Source organism: Rosa rugosa, chromosome 3 (genome assembly GCF_958449725.1).
Source record: "Rosa rugosa chromosome 3, drRosRugo1.1, whole genome shotgun sequence".
In the NCBI taxonomy this organism is placed as follows: Eukaryota; Viridiplantae; Streptophyta; class Magnoliopsida; order Rosales; family Rosaceae; genus Rosa; species Rosa rugosa.
This window is the reverse complement of record NC_084822.1, coordinates 3,074,082-3,090,034: the sequence shown is the minus strand read 5'-3', so window position 1 is coordinate 3,090,034 and position 15,953 is coordinate 3,074,082. Positions and strand designations below refer to the sequence as shown.

The 15,953-nt window shown below is 39.3% G+C and overlaps 2 protein-coding genes across 3 annotated transcripts; both read left to right on the top strand.

Moving 5' to 3' along the window:
- Nucleotides 1-206: 206 nt before the first annotated feature.
- LOC133739787 (COBRA-like protein 1) lies at nucleotides 207-3,555 on the top strand. 2 transcript variants are annotated; one of them, XM_062167594.1, is made up of 6 exons: nucleotides 207-376; nucleotides 490-569; nucleotides 1,146-1,599; nucleotides 1,731-1,890; nucleotides 2,060-2,319; nucleotides 2,880-3,555. In XM_062167594.1, the coding sequence occupies exons 1-6, from the start codon at nucleotides 292-294 to the stop codon at nucleotides 3,185-3,187; spliced, it is 1,347 nt and encodes a 448-aa protein (XP_062023578.1). In that variant the 5' UTR covers nucleotides 207-291; the 3' UTR covers nucleotides 3,188-3,555. The 2 variants fall into 2 exon arrangements, with proteins under 2 accessions (XP_062023578.1, XP_062023579.1); XM_062167595.1 differs by lacking the exon at nucleotides 207-376 and having other exon boundaries at nucleotides 487-569; nucleotides 1,189-1,599.
- Nucleotides 3,556-11,898: 8,343 nt separating this feature from the next.
- LOC133738116 (5'-methylthioadenosine nucleosidase) lies at nucleotides 11,899-15,528 on the top strand. The gene is made up of 8 exons (XM_062165565.1): nucleotides 11,899-12,140; nucleotides 12,221-12,284; nucleotides 12,528-12,619; nucleotides 13,235-13,341; nucleotides 13,699-13,773; nucleotides 14,387-14,461; nucleotides 14,694-14,786; nucleotides 15,146-15,528. The coding sequence occupies exons 1-8, from the start codon at nucleotides 12,047-12,049 to the stop codon at nucleotides 15,341-15,343; spliced, it is 798 nt and encodes a 265-aa protein (XP_062021549.1). The 5' UTR covers nucleotides 11,899-12,046; the 3' UTR covers nucleotides 15,344-15,528.
- Nucleotides 15,529-15,953: the final 425 nt, after the last annotated feature.

Below are 15,953 nucleotides of genomic sequence, written 5' to 3'. Positions count from 1 at the left end.
GAAAATGACACGAGGCAGCTTCCAAACCAGTTCCGTCGCATAGTATTCTATTCATATGCAAAAGTGGAATCTTATTAACCAGGTCATTTGGATTTGTCTGCTCATATCCAGTTGATATTTCCAATGATTCTTGTTTGATTTGTGCCACGAGTAGAAAAAATTGGGTTCATCTCTAGACTGATGCAGAAGGTTTCTTGTTTATAAAGCCAAATAGGGTAACGTGCATGTTTGTCTCATTGTACTATAACAACTTCTATCTATCTCTATTGTTGCTCATTCCTGAAACGAAAAATGGCATTCATCAGCATCCCCTCTAATTATTTGTGGCCTTTCGCACTAGTGTTGATGATAGTAGTTGCTATGGGCAGTTTATCAGGCATGAGACATCATCGAGTTGTTATTCCTTTGCTACTTCTTTTGTTTCGAGTATTGGGAGAGATCAGTTTCTTGTTAATATCTGAACCAAGTACTGCTTTCTTTGCTTTGCAGATTGCTATGATCCCTTGGATCCAAATGGAAATATAACAGTTATTTTCGACACTTACCAATGGGAAAATGATGGCTATTTGGTTAGTATACTGTAATTCTGCTCAAAACTTCATTCAACTTGGTTCAATTACATCAGAAATAGATTACTGTAATAAACTTGAAGAGAATTTTCGTGGACCATCTAAAATTTATGGCTGCCAAATTACTAAGCATGAAATCGGAATCTCTGAAGCTTATGCTTCCATACATTTGTTGATTTGTATGTGCACAAAAGTTGTACAGTGAATTCATTGTGATCAGAGTTAGATACTTAGATTTGATATTTCTTTCGATATATTCTATGCACATGCTAAGGCTGAAGACTGAACATTCCCCAGGTTTGTATCCAAAATTAAGTCTTAAAATATTGAGTTATGATGTATAACTAAACTTTTTGCGGTTCAGTAGTTCTCTAACAAGATATCACAACACTGATTCCATGAGGTCCGAGTTTTAAATCCTACAAGCCATGTCCCTCACTCATCACGTATGATGATGACAAGGACTTAAGTTTTTGGTTTTAAGCGACTGTCCAACAATCTTCAGCATGTTAAGAATATGCAATTTGCAACTAAAAAGCCTCTAGAAATGATGAAGACTAACAGAGATATTTGCAGGCAAAAGTAACTATCCATAATTACTTCCAATATCGTCATGTAGACAAACCTGGTTGGAAGCTGGGATGGATATGGGCACAGAATGAGGTGATTTGGTCAATGAAGGGTGCCTTTGCCACCAAACAGGGAAACTGCTCATCCTTTAAGTCAGATATACCACACTCCTGTGTGAAACAGCCCGAAATAGTTGATCTCATGCCAGATTCTTCCCTAGAAAACATGTCAGTGGACTGCTGCCGTGGTGGCCTTCTTGATGCCTGGGCTATCAACCCCTCCAAGTCATTCTCTTCCTTTCAAATTAAAGTCGGAAATTTGCATCAAAATTCTTTTGGAACTGCACCTCTCAACCTTACTTTGATGGCACCAGGTCTTGGATACACTTGCGGACCACTTTTGGATGTCGATCCTACAGTTTCTTTGGATATTGGGGGTAGAAGACAAGTTCAAGTTTTCAGTAAGCATTTTAACCAAAACAAGTTAATACGTCATATATAAATACACACACATACATATAGTGGCATTTATTAAAATAAGTATCTGCCTGATCAATGGTTTCATATTGGTGATAATATTACTGGTTTTCAGGAACATGGAAAACAACATGCACTTATTCAAGTTTTATAGCTGCCGAAACACCGGTCTGTTGTGTTTCACTCTCTACATTCTACAATCCTACCATCACATCATGCCCCTTGTGTAGCTGTGGATGCAGATTAGCAGATAAAACTACAGAGACGTGCATGAGGTGCGGCTCTAATCGTTTTTAACTGCACTAATTTTAAAGTTGAGAGCTACAAGCCAAAGTAGCCTCAGGCTATCTGTTTTATTTTGGTCCACAGCATGCATTATGCAAATTTCAATTCAACTCATTCTCACCAGCCGTGTCCCTGTCTCTCTCCTTTTTGTTACAACAGAACCAGTTTCCCGTCGATAACAAATGATATTCAAAGTGATCCTGATGTGGTGAAATGCACTGATCATATGTGCCCTGTTCGAGTTCATTGGCATATTATGAGCAACTATGTGGATCATTGGAGAGTAAAACTTACAATTACTAACTATAACTATAATAAAATCTTCTCGGACTGGAACGTACTGGTTCAGCATCCAGGTTTCAGCCAGAAGACAACGATATATAGTTTCAACAGTACAATGCTACCTGCTGGGTTTAGAGGTACTTACTGGTCCACTCTTTTTTCAAAAGAGTTTGATACTACTTATTGTTCAATAATGGTGAAAGTACAACTAAGCAATGGGAAAAATCAAATTGCTAAGTTCACATTTAGTAGACCAAGATGTGTAACAGTAAAGCAGGATACAAATTTAGTCATGGATTCCGGTAAGTAAATACGTGGTTGACATCATAACTTGGTTCCATTTCAATCCGAGAGTCAGTTACAAGCTTTTATTGATCCTAATTAACCCACAAGTCATCGATCAAAACTACTATAACTTTTACAATTTGCCTACTGATTAAGGCTTTCGACTACTCATGAGTCTGCGTGAAATCATCCTTCAAGTTTCAAAGTAAAGGAAGAAGTTCTAGAACCCAGCTCCTTTCTCAATCTCAACCTCAAGTCTCCCACATTGTATGATACCATGTGAAAAAGTTAGAAAACAAAAAAGTTCGGTTCTGAAGCATTTCTCAAACACATAACATGCAAGTTTATGATTGCCTTGTTATAAAAGTAACAGAAAAAGTTATAGTTTCTCACCCAATGTGAACTTTTGCAGATGGAGTTGCCCTCTTTTGGGGTATACCGTACTTTAACACCGAGCTGATTTCCACTAAGAAGGACCAAGTGGGTTCAGTCTCCACAGAAATGCTTTTGAAGAAGGACATGGACTCCTTCACATTCTCAAATGGATGGGCTTTCCCTAGGAGACTATATTTCAATGGAGAGAGCTGCCAGATGCCCCTACCAGACAGTTTCCCAACTTTACCAAATGGTGCTGTGTCCAATTTTGCAAAACCCTCACATTGTTTGTTCCTGCTTTTGACATTTTTGACTTGTCAGGCACTACTAGTTCCATGGCTTTGATGATGAACTACGTACCCACATGGCCCCTGGTTTGAGTGAGTGATTCCCAATTTTTTTTCGTGGGTTTCTTGATGACCAAATTCTAGAGTTTCCCAAGTACATATGTTTGCACAGGATATTTGTGAAATTGAAATTGATCAGCCCAAGTGTTGGACTGATGTTATACTTTGCCTAAATTGTTTGGGTTGAATAGAGTGTTGATATTTGCAGTACTGAATTACTGATCATACTGATTTCTCATAAATCTCTTGTAATAAACTTTTTTATACTATTCGTTTATTGGCTATGAGTATTATCTCTTGTAAGTTCAGTGTTAAATCTTCAATGTACAAGGCAGCAAAGAATTCATTTTCTTTTCCATCAAATACCATGCATGTCTCCAATTTTTCTTCTAGGGGATGAACTCTACATCTGACGTCCATACAAGGAATAAATCATCAAAAGTTCTATATCAAACAATCCTATGCTTTAAAAGGCGAAAGCGCTTAGCGATGCATTTTGATCTCTTGAGGCGAGGCATAAGCCCGATATGCAAATTATTTATGTAAGATAAATATATACTACTCTAAAAGAAAATTAGTAATGATACTAAACATTAAAAGTTAAGCACAAAAATGCAGCTGCCAAAGCTTTAAAGATGTACGCCAATGCTTAAAACTTTAAGCGCCTCATCGCTGAAAGTGTGACAAATACTTTATAAAGTTATAAATTAACGACGCCTCATACCATCTTGGTACGATGGCATCCCTTTGTTCTACCTCGTGTTGAAATCTCACATCCTATATTGCCTTTAAATGAATACAATAATCTCACATTCATGTTTATAATGATATTCATCCATCATATCAATTACCGAATTACCTTAACAATGAAGATATTGTTGTAGTAAAAGTATAAATGTCTATATCATGGAGTATGTTTGGTAAGCACTTGTTGTAGTAAATGTATAAATGTCTACATCATGGAGTATGTTCAGTAAGCACTTGAGGAGTGGAGAAGTTTGGTAACAAATATGATATTGTTTGTAAGGTAATTCACACTACTTTTTATCCCTATATAAACCCTCCATTGTGAGAAGAATAAATCACTCATTCACTCTTCAATCTCTCCATCTACACTCTCTCCTTCTCTCTGTTTAGTTTTCGATTGTTCTTTAACACGTTATCAGCACGAAGTTGCTCTAGAATTAGAATCGAAAATTGACAAGAGTAGAGTTCATCATCAATCGAAGTCATTTTTCCAAACCTACAAAAAAACCTCCAAACCCTAGATCATATCAAAGCTCCTGATCCCAGAAGCTCAGAACCGGCCTCAGAATCACCGGAACCGGCCGGAAACCACCTGAACCGGCCGCCGGAAGTTTTTGAACCGCTGCCGGACCGCTGTCGAGTTCTACCGAAGGCCTGCCGAGACCTGCCGAAGCCCTGCGCAGCAGCTGCCGAGAGGCATCTGCCGAGTGCTGCCGAGACCTGTCGACAGCACCTGCCGAGAAGCTGTCGAGCGCATCTACCGAGTGCTGCCGAGACCTGCCGAAAGGACCTGCCGAGACGCTGCCGAGCACCTGCCGAGCTGCTGCCGAGACACCTGCCGAGCTGCTGCCGAGCAGCTGTCGACACATCTGTCGACAGATCTGTCGAGCAAGTTTCCAACGAAATTCCGGCGACTTTTCCGGCGACTTTTCAGACAACTTTCCGGCGACTTTTCGGACGACTTTCCGGCGACTTTCGGGACACTTTTCCGGCGACTTTCCAAGCACTTTTCAGGCGACTTTCCGAGCACTTTTCCGGCGACTTTCCGAGTACTTTTCCGGCGACTTTCCGGACACTTTTCCAACAACTTTTTGGACATTTTTCGGTGATTTTTTGACAACACTATTTCGAGGTATTTCTTATTAAAAGTTCCTGCTTTTGAGTTTTAATTTCTTTTTTTCTCTCTTGTTTTTCTCGGGAACTTATAATCAGAAAGCGGAATCGTGGGGATTCACGCTATACGAACTAAGAGCGTTCGTAATCAATGAACTAAGAGTGTTCATAAGACTTCGGACTAAGAGCGTCCGTAAGCATTGAATCGTGGGGATTCACGCTATACGAACTAAGAGCGTTCATAATCAATGAACTAAGAGTGTTCATAAGACTTCGGACTAGGAGCGTCCATAAGCATCGATTTATGACCATATAAACATCATTGTTTCGGTCTAATCTAAATATTCTTGGAAGTTGATTTCTTGGTAGCATAGCTCAGAAATCTTAGTTTTCGTGGAAGTTTAGCTCCGAAACTAATATATCTTCTTTTCTTATTTCGAGGATGTCGAATGAACCTAGACTCGATTTTCCTATGCTTGACTCAACAGGCTCAGGTTACTATAGCTGGGTAACCGATGTTGAGAACTATCTCACTTCGAGGGAGATATTGCCCATAATCCAGGCGCCTCACCAAGGCCTTGTGTTCTATCGAACACCCATAAAGCATGCTCAAGCAATTATCTTGATGCGACGTCATATGGACAAAGTACTCAGGTTGGAGTATATGTCGATCAAGAATGCAAGAGAGCTATGGGTAACGCTAGAAGAGCGCTTTGGCAATATCCAAGATACCCTCCTCCCTGACTTGAAGATTCAGTGGAATGATATACGCTTCTTCGACTTCAAGTCTGTTTCTGAATACAATTCAGAAGCTCTTCGCCTCAAAGAAGAAGAGCTAATTAAGAAGACTCTCTCCACCTTCCTTGTCGCAGCACTTATACTGTCAAAGCAATATCGCACTGACTTCAATGCTGGACGACTTACGAGGTTTAATGAGCTCATAAATGTTTTTGTCGGTAGCTGAAAAGCACGACAACATCCTCGTAAAGAATTATAATTCAAGGCCCATAGGAACCAAGAACGTTCGTGAGGCGAATTATATTGCACCCAAAAGAGGGCGCAAGGAGCGGTACCCTAATAACAAGGGATATGGAGGACGAACAAGTCCATATAACCGCCCCAATAAGGAAGGAAACCGCAACTATAGAGCGGACACACGGGATGGCAACGCCACACGTGGGAGAGGTGGATATGGCAACACCAGCCGTGGAGGTCGCACCATGAGATATGGTAGTAGCAGCAACCCTCCTAGGTCATATCCACAACGTGCACAATCTGCACCTCAAATAAAGGGAGCTAACCACAATGACATGTGTCATCGATGTGGATCAATTGAGCACTGGTTCAAGCAATGCCATGCAAGTACCCAACTAGCTGCAAGCTACAAGGAGTATAGGCAATTGAGAGAGCAAGAAATCAATCTTGCTGAAGATAAAGATGGTGAAGATATCACTCTCACCACTGAAGACTTCCAAGCTGCAAATAAAGAGCACGAGGATGCCGCAGACTTTGATTAGAATAGTCTTTTCTATTTTTCCAAAAACGGCAAATATGCCTTAGTCAAGATAAGACAATTGTATTAACTCTTTCTCAGTGGCGCACCCAATAAAATATGATGTCTAGGAAAGTAATTGAGATCGGGGTATTTAAGCGAGCCTCGCTCCACCAACATCTCTCTACTTACCTGGTCATATTTTATTGGAGTTACCAAACGGATTGAGTGACTACAATTTGTCTAAAGTTTGATTTTGGAATAGACTTTGGAAAACTTTGATGTAATCATTGACTATTAATAAAGTGTCGCATTATTATTCAATGTCATGGACATGTGTTAAAATCCGAACTTTATTATTTGAAAGATATAAAGAGCCAATGGTTTTCATGTGAAAACACATGGTGAGAATGAACAAGAGTTCCTTTGCATCACCTCTAATGACTACGGACATAAACGAGTATTAGAGGAACTTATGTGTCGCTCTAAGTGGGTTGCATGCAGCCACAATTCAAGTCATTAAATCAAACCATGTCATAAAGAGATGACTTATGGGATTCTGACACATATAAGCTTTGGCACGACCGGTTGGAACATCCAGGTCATGATATGATAATCCATATATTAAAACATACGGATATCTTTCATTTAGCAAAGCTTGCTTTCTAGCAAAGGTAGGATCGAGACCATCCTATACAAAGGACACTAAATACCATTCTTGCAAAGAATCCAAATTGATATATATGGACCCATTCAACCAACTTGCGGACGTTTAAATATCTCATGTTGTTGGTTGACACGCAAACACGCTAGTCACGTGTTGTGCCATTGTCCATCTGTAAAAGCTGCTTATGCTATACTCCTAGCACATATCATATGACAACGGGCTCACTCCCCGGATCATCCTATTCAGTCAATCGGGTTTGACTATGCTAGAGAGTTTACATCGAAGAGTTTTGATGGTTATTGCAATGGGAGATGTTGGACATCACATTCCCATATACACACCCAAATGGTCTCGCGGAAATAACTACGATGATAGTTTGGACATTGGTGATGCGCACCAAATCTCCTTATAAACCGCTTGGGGTGATGCAATATCGCATACAACTATGCTAAATCATCTCCGACCTACCGCCACTCAATGTATCTCTGCGTTACAGCTAGTGGTTGGGTACAAGTGTTTTGTACTTACGCACATTCGAGTGAGTCATTTATGTGCCAATGTGAGCCATTTATGTGCCAATTGCGCCGCCACAGCACCTATGGTAGGTCCTTAAAAACAAGTGAGCAACTTAGTTGGAATTGAGACTCCAACAATCGTCCACCACTTAATGCCCTTGAAAGGCGATCTCTTTCCCGTTTGATTTACGGATGTCACTTTGATGAGACAGTCCTCCCGTCGTTAGGGGGAGATAAGAACACGAATGTTCAGCAGGAACGACAGGAATTGTCGTGGTCTGTCCCCACTATGTCTCATCTCGATCCCTATTAAAGTGACGAGATCACACACATTTGCTGCAAAAATGCCTGCAAGGAAAGACGTCCATACAAAAGGACGTAGCGCCACCCTACACAGAGGTAGGCAAGGCGCTAACGCCATAGAAAGTGGCACTCTGGCGTTACAGGCCATGGCCCCAGCTAAGATGCGTGGGAAGCCCGTGGATTCGAAGGATATTTTGGCATCCTTAGATCATCGACACTCAACATCCGTCTCATGAGTATCTTCTGGATTATGGTTATCGTTGGGGGACGCCTCAACGTCAGAACCTATTCCTGAGAATATAGAGCTCTATGAAAATTACACTAGTGTACATGAGACGTGGGATAGAAACTCCATCATAAGTGATGATGTAATTGCGCATTTCATCACGCATGAGTTTGTTGAGTACGATGATATCGAACCACACTCTGTTGAAGCATGAATACCAACATAGAGAAATTTGGCCTAAAATGGAAAAATGCGATCCAGGTTAAGATGAATTCTCTAAACGAAGAGGAAGGTCTTTGAGCCAGTGATGCCAACACCTCCTTACATAAAACCTATTGATTAATAGGTCTTCGTTAGAAAGCGTGTTGAGAAAAAGAGATGACAATCTCGTCTTATATCGCCTTATGGAGCAAGGCTTCTCACAAAAACGCCCTGGAATTGACTACGATGAGACATATTCTCTCATAATGGATGTCATTGCACTCCACTACCCTGTTAGTTTGGTAGTTCCCGAATAACTGAACATGCAGCTTATAAATGTGGTCACTACGTATCTCTATGAGGATCTAGATACAGAATATATATGAAAGTACATGATGAACTTTATTTACCCAAGTCAAGTGGCTCTAGACCACGGAGCGCGTTTGCAATAAAGTTTGAAACGCTCACTGAAGTGACTACTTGATTGGGAAGGGATATGCCCTCGCGTTTTCATAAACAAGTTTCGGATTCTATCGTGGTTCATGTTGGACATGATCTTCATTAGAAGCCCTTAAAGAGCTAAGGGAAACCGCTGAACACTTGAAATCCGAGTTTGAGATGAAGGATTTTTGGGAGAACACGATTATGCCTCGGTTTGAAACTTGAAGCATCGTGCTAATAAAAGCTTAGGCATTTTGACAAGGTCAAGCCTTCAAGCACCTCCATGATCGTCCATAATCTTAATCCTGAAAAGGATCCTCTTCGTACAAAGGATGATGACGAAGATATACTAGAGGCAGTAGTGCCTTACTTTAAGTATAATAAGCGCATTATTATACTTAGCTCAAATACACAAGACTGGACATCTCATTTTACCATGAACTTGTTAGCTAAAAGTATAGCTCTGCTCCAACGCAACACCATTGAATTGGTGTAAAAAGATATCTTTCGATACTTGAGATGTATGATTGATATGGGCTTATTCTATCCCTACAACCAGAAACGCCGCCAACGCTGGCCTTCGTTTTCTATCCCCACCCCAAAACAACATAAGTGTTTTGGAAGGTTTTGCTGATGTTGGGTATCTCATAACCCATACAAAGGTCTTCCCAAAAACTGGTTAAATGTTCACCATGGATGAGACCGCGATATCTTAGAGGTCTACAGAATAGACATTAGTCGCTATATCTTCGAACGATGCAGAGATTATTGCTCTTCGCAAAGTGGTTCGTTAATGTATATGGATTGGATCCGTAGTTACGCATGTTCGAATAATTGTGGTTTGAAATCTACCACAGATGAGCCTACAAGCATTTAGGATAATGCTGCTTATTTTTGAACAAATGAAGCAAGGCTACATCAAAAGCGACAACATCAAACATAATCAGCAACAACAGACTCTCCTCAAGATTGAAATGAATCAAATCCAATCAGAGGATAATGTAGCGGACTTATTCACTAAAAGTCGTTACCTAAATCCACCTTCGAGAAACATGTGAAAAGCATCGGATTGGAAAAGTTATCCAAACTCCCATGATTGAAGCAATCAGGGGGAGATATCGACATCAGGGGGAGTTATGATGTCTACATGTTCGATCTCGAAGAGTGAAGGACGTGTTGTACTCTTTTTCCTCCTCGAGCTTGTTTTTGTCCCACAGGGTTTTACACTCGAGTAAGGTTTTAACGAGGCAACGGATGAAGCGTCACCGCCGAGTTTAAGCGACACAAGGGGGGAGTACCCAGACCATCGTGTACTCTTTTGTCCTTCGTCCAGGGTTATTTTTCCCACTGGGTTTTTACCTGGCAAGGTTTTAATGAGGCACATCTTTAGTATGGTCGCCCCACTTATACTGCATCCCTCTCATAGACATACTACCTACTTATGATGCTGATAAGAAGACTCCACTTATCTCCGAAGATACTGTATTGCTACTCCACACTCATGCGCGTTGTGCTCTTTTTCTCCTTCGACCATGGTTGTTTTTTCCCACAGGGTTTTATTACTTGGCAAGGTTTTTAACGAGGCAACTTAGAAGCGCACCACCAAGACATTACTCTTAACATGAAATATCCAAGGGGGAGTGTTGTAGTAAAAGTATAAATGTCTATATCATGGAGTATGTTTGGTAAGCACTTGTTGTAGTAAATGTATAAATGTCTACATCATGGAGTATGTTCAGTAAGCACTTGAGGAGTGGAGAAGTTTGGTAACAAATATGATATTGTTTGTAAGGTAATTCACACTACTTTTTATCCCTATATAAACCCTCCATTGTGAGAAGAATAAATCACTCATTCACTCTTCAATCTCTCCATCTACACTCTCTCCTTCTCTCTGTTTAGTTTTCGATTGTTCTTTAACAGATATATATATCAATGTAGTTATTAGCTTTTTGTTACGATTGCAAAAGCGAGATTAATGTAGTTATTATCAATGTAGTTATTATCAATGAAGATATATATATCAATGTAGTTATCAATGAAGATATATATATCAATGTAGTTATTATCAATGAAGATATATATATCAATGTAGTTATTAGATATCTATGTTTCCCAATGTGATATAATGTAGCAAAAAAAAATCTTAGCAGAATTAAAAAAGCATTTGGGTCTAAGTACAGTATTGTGGTTGCAGACCATGCCAATAATAACAGACGCCTTAGAGGAGAGCACGAGAGGCTAGTTTTAGCTCATTCGATGGCTAATTCAGCATGAGATATATAATAATTATCAGAATAAATATAGGTTGGTATTAATAGTTTACCATTATTAAAAAGAGTGTGTGCCTTTTATATACAAGAGAGGTCTAGGTGTTTCGCTTCCATTCCTATTTATGTGAGACTGAATGCCCTACCACTCTGAAATGCTACTTCGTCCTACCACTGAAATGCTACTTCGAAGTGTTGCAATGAGAAAGAGACCAGCCTCGAGCCGAACCTCATGTCCGACGAGGTCTCATCTAGTGGTGTCTACAACCTCACCTTATTGATTTTTTTCCATGTAAATAGAATATGAAAATAAAATTTTCAACAAAACATAAGTCGAGTTTTTCAGATAATGATGAAGATAATGCTAAAAACAGCTTCTCATAATTCGAATTTTTTAGATAATGAGTAAGATAATGATGAAGATAATGCTGAAAACAGCTTCTCGACTTTGTACCAATTTTTGGGGTCAAAAAATATCAAGGTCCAACATGCCATGGTTCTTGTTGTCATCTCCATCTTTCTTTCAATTTCAAAGTCCCAATCAAGATGTTGATCAACACAAAATTTTCAGAAAATCATATAAATCACTATCTTAAGCAAAGAAGCCTTATGGTTAGAAAAAAAAAAACACAAGAAATATAAAAAACGTGGCGATACGCCTGCCCTACTTAAAAATCTCTCTCGACTTTTAAAACACGTGGGTCCAGAGGGTTCGAATGGTTAACCAATCAACGGTAGGTGATCCATTCCATTCATCCCTCCCAGTCGTTCTTCTCTTCACTTCTTCTTTTTCCGAGTCTCTCAGCCGTAGACGGAAGTCACACTCCCCCCGCGCCTCCACCACCGTCGTAAACCCTCCGATTCAGGCCAACACACTCGGCTATGGCTCCTCACGGCGAAAAATCGGACGCTGCGGAGGACGCCATGGTTTCCGGAGCTGAGAAGCGCCCCGTTTCCTCCGTCCTCATCGTCATCGGTAAGTTTTGAATACAAATTTTACTTCTTCAGCTGTTGTTTCTTTACATGAGGTAGTAATTTTTCGAAGTAAAAACACAGCTATGCAGACCGAGGCGCTTCCGGTGGTGAATAAGTTTAACCTCACTGAGGTCCCTGACTCCGGGTGAGTTCTTCTTTCTGATCGTAACTAGGTCGTTTTTACTTGAATCAGTTCTTCTTTCTGTTGTTTGTGATTTTTGAAATATGTAATGTTTTCATTTTTTTTTTTTTTTAGAATTTAAGATCATTATTGGCTTCTGTGGTAATTTTTTTTCTTAGAGTTATGAGTGTTTTGGATGCGTTTAAAGTGTTTTTTTAACTGGTTGGATGGTTTAGTTTTTGATATGTTATTGCACGGATGATGTAGGTTTCCGAAAGGAGTTCCTTGGGTTCGGTATCATGGTTTTTACAAAGATCTTGAGATTAATCTAGTGTGGCCCGGAAAAGATGAATCTTTGGGTAAGTTTTTGGAGCTTTTGGAATTAGGACTCTTTTGGTGCATGTAGGGAAATATATGTGAGTGATAGAAACCATAGATTTGTGTCACCTACTTGCTGAAAGCACACATGAAATTGCCGATCATTTGTTATTGATTGTTGATTTGGTTGGTTCATGGCCTTACTTTTCATTACTTATGAGCTTAAATGACATTAGATCATCAGGATATTTTGGAAAGGGCCAACATGGTTAAGAGACTTAACTGTCTTGAGCGGACTTTGAGAAGACTAGAACTTGGAGGATGAGCAATATGCTTGAACATAAATCAGTTCAACAGAGAAATCCATAATGATATCTCACTAATTAACAATTACCTCACTATTCATCTAAACTGGAAATAACTTAGCTACCCCCTAGTACCAAATTTGAGTTTATATGTATGACAGTTCAAGACAGTTGCTTCTCACGCTAGATATGATTAAACTATCAACTGCCAAGCAGTTGCTCTTTTCTCAGAAATTTAACTACCTCAAAATCTTCATATGCTATGTTTCCTACATGGTGACTTGTATTAATCATAAAAAAGAGTAGTGTTTTTGTTTCTATGCCTTACCTAATCCTCGAATTTTCTTTCAGGGGTTGATTGTGTAGGCACAGCTCCTGCATCTCTTGTGACCTATGCTTCCATTCAAGTATTACAGCCAGACCTAATTATCAATGCAGGCACTGCTGGTGGCTTTAAGGTATTTCATTTTTGTATCACCTTTGCTCTTCATCTTAATAGAAACTGATTTCTGCTTTCATTTTCTTTCTCTTCTGTTGAGATATTAATTGGAGAGTCTGCGGAAGAAAAATAAGGGCCATCGTCTCTTACAAAGGGCCACCTTAACTTTTCAGGATTGAACTATAATATTGTAGGACTATGATATGAATGAATTATACGACTGCTTGTATGGATCACAGACTATGCTTTTGTGTGTGAATGCACACTCACACACGAACTTTTATGTACGAATAATGATGTTATGTGAAGCTATTTTTTTGAACCATTTTGACATATAACAAATTATTACTTATGACTGTCTAATGGATGCTTTCAGGGCAAAGGAGCATGCGTTGGTGACATTTATCTCGCATCTGATGTTGCTTACCATGATAGAAGGATACCTATTCCTGTGAGTACTCCTTAGTTTTCCATTTAAGTAGTTTTCAAGCTTGGTTATGAAGGCAAATGATAAAGGATATGCTTCTCCATTTATAGATGCCTGCATAAGTTGAACACAGACACAGAGGCATGGCAGACTTCTTTGAGTTTTTGGGATAGTCAATTGAGATTTGTGTGCACAATTGGATAATAGAAAATCCTGTTTGCAATATTTTGGTGATAATTAGCAACTCTTTAACAAATATGATTCAGTACAGGCCCAAATAATTACATCTTTCTCCTCTGTATTTCGTCCCATTTACTGTCAATATCATGAAGCTAGACCTGGTTGGGAAAATTCTTCTGTAGCCTAGAATGGTTAAAAATGTCAAATTGGTGTTGAATGGGTAAAAGTGTCATACCCCTATTGTCATTTGTTGTTGACCTCCCTAGAAGCCTGACAAACATTGTTTCTAGGCTGCAGTAGTCTCTGTGAACACTTTAGAATCACAAGAAGATGCAATATATTCTCCTAGCTACTAGCAATAAGTTTCCTGCTTCATGCTCTTTGGGAAAACATTTATGTGGCTATTAGCATAAATAACTTTTTACTCAAGTTGGTCTCCCTTGTCTATCTGCTACAGGTTTTTGATTTATACGGAGTTGGCTTGCGACTCGCCTACACAACACCCAGTCTTCAAAAGGAACTTGAGCTAAAGGTAACTAGTAACCACTATGCAGAAATTGGTGTCAAAAGTTACTGAAATGATAAACCCTTCTTAGATTGGTTTAGTTTCGAATAATTTGATATATTGTGAGTCAGTTCTTAGATTGGACATGTCATGATCTGTGAATGAGCTTAGGCATAGCTACGTGGATACTTGGATTTCCTTTTTCTGTTTAGTAGCATCACAAAGAATAAAAATGTCACTCACTGTCCGCATGCGTTAGGTTGGCAAGCTGTCTACTGGCAACTCTTTGGATATGTCTCCACAGGATGAAGCATCAATAGTTGCAAATGATGCTACCGTTAAAGACATGGAGGTAACCTTTTGAATAAACCTTACCTTAGTACCAAACATATTTCTCTGTAAAATCTAATATTAGATAGATGCAGTGAAATATCTAGTAGTATCGAGGCTAGGGGTGGTGGGGAGATGCATTAGGTCTGTCAATCAGGGAAATAGAAAACCTATTATCTAAGAGAAGTATCATGTTAATTGGCATTCTAGTTGAAAATAGCCATGCAATCAGATATTTAAAGGTTTTCATCAGTCTTGTACACATGAGATTTCCTTCGTGGTGGTGTAGATATCCATTTACCATTCAGTGCTCTTTTTCCTGCATTTAGTTTTACTTTGAATTAAAGCAATTTTTTTTTCCTTACATGTTCTGTCTTTCAGGGTGCAGCCGTTGCCTATGTGGCAGATCTGTTGAAAGTCCCAGCAATATTTGTTAAAGCTGTGACTGATATAGTCGATGGTGAAAAACCAACTACAGAAGAATTCATGCAAAATTTGGTTGCAGTGACTGCTGCACTTGAACAGGCGGTCACCAAAGTTATTGATTTTATTAACGGAAAGTGCCTCTCCGAACTTTGAGGCATTCATTCAAACTTATATGTTGTGTAATGAAAAATGTCCCTTTCACGTCAAGTTTATTAGTTAGATCTGCTTATTTTAAAGGGTTTATTGTTAAGTTCCAAATTTGCAGCAGCAAAGGTTCATAGTTTGTGTAAACTATATTTGACAGTATTTATGGCGACTTGATTACTAGTTTGCTTTCACGTTCTCGAAACGTCGACTTTTTTAAGTAAACCTTATCCTAGGTGCTCGGAAGCAATTTACAAGTTAATCGTTGTATTAGTTGCTGGTTTTCCGAGTGGTTTGTCTGAGCTAAAGGGAGAAGAAACGTATTTATACCAATAGGGAGAAGAACAAGGAAGGGTAAGCAATCACGTACGATGATGGGCAAGCCCAAAAATCATCCCTGTCTAGACTAGGGAACTAAGAAAAAAAGGTGATTGGGAAATCCCGTATTGCATATTATCTTTCAGATTCTTAAAAAACAATGGAGGATGATCACCTTGCCTAAAACTTCAAATACATGACACTAACGAGAAGGCTCTAACTAGTCCACTGGTATACTTGTAATATTGAATTTGGATTCTCCCAGCATTTAGATGAGCAATATATTGGGAAAGCGTCTTCG

Excerpts from the sequence above, each read along its gene's own strand:
- LOC133739787 (XM_062167594.1), top strand. The coding sequence starts at position 292 with ATGGCATTCATCAGCATCCCCTCTAATTATTTGTGGCCTTTCGCACTA. Across the intron at positions 1,600-1,730 it reads AAGACAAGTTCAAGTTTTCA|GAACATGGAAAACAACATGC; the intron begins GTAAGCATTTTA and ends ACTGGTTTTCAG. Across the intron at positions 2,320-2,879 it reads GCTACCTGCTGGGTTTAGAG|ATGGAGTTGCCCTCTTTTGG; the intron begins GTACTTACTGGT and ends GAACTTTTGCAG.
- LOC133738116 (XM_062165565.1), top strand. The coding sequence starts at position 12,047 with ATGGCTCCTCACGGCGAAAAATCGGACGCTGCGGAGGACGCCATGGTT. Across the intron at positions 12,620-13,234 it reads CGGAAAAGATGAATCTTTGG|GGGTTGATTGTGTAGGCACA; the intron begins GTAAGTTTTTGG and ends ATTTTCTTTCAG. Across the intron at positions 13,774-14,386 it reads ATAGAAGGATACCTATTCCT|GTTTTTGATTTATACGGAGT; the intron begins GTGAGTACTCCT and ends TATCTGCTACAG.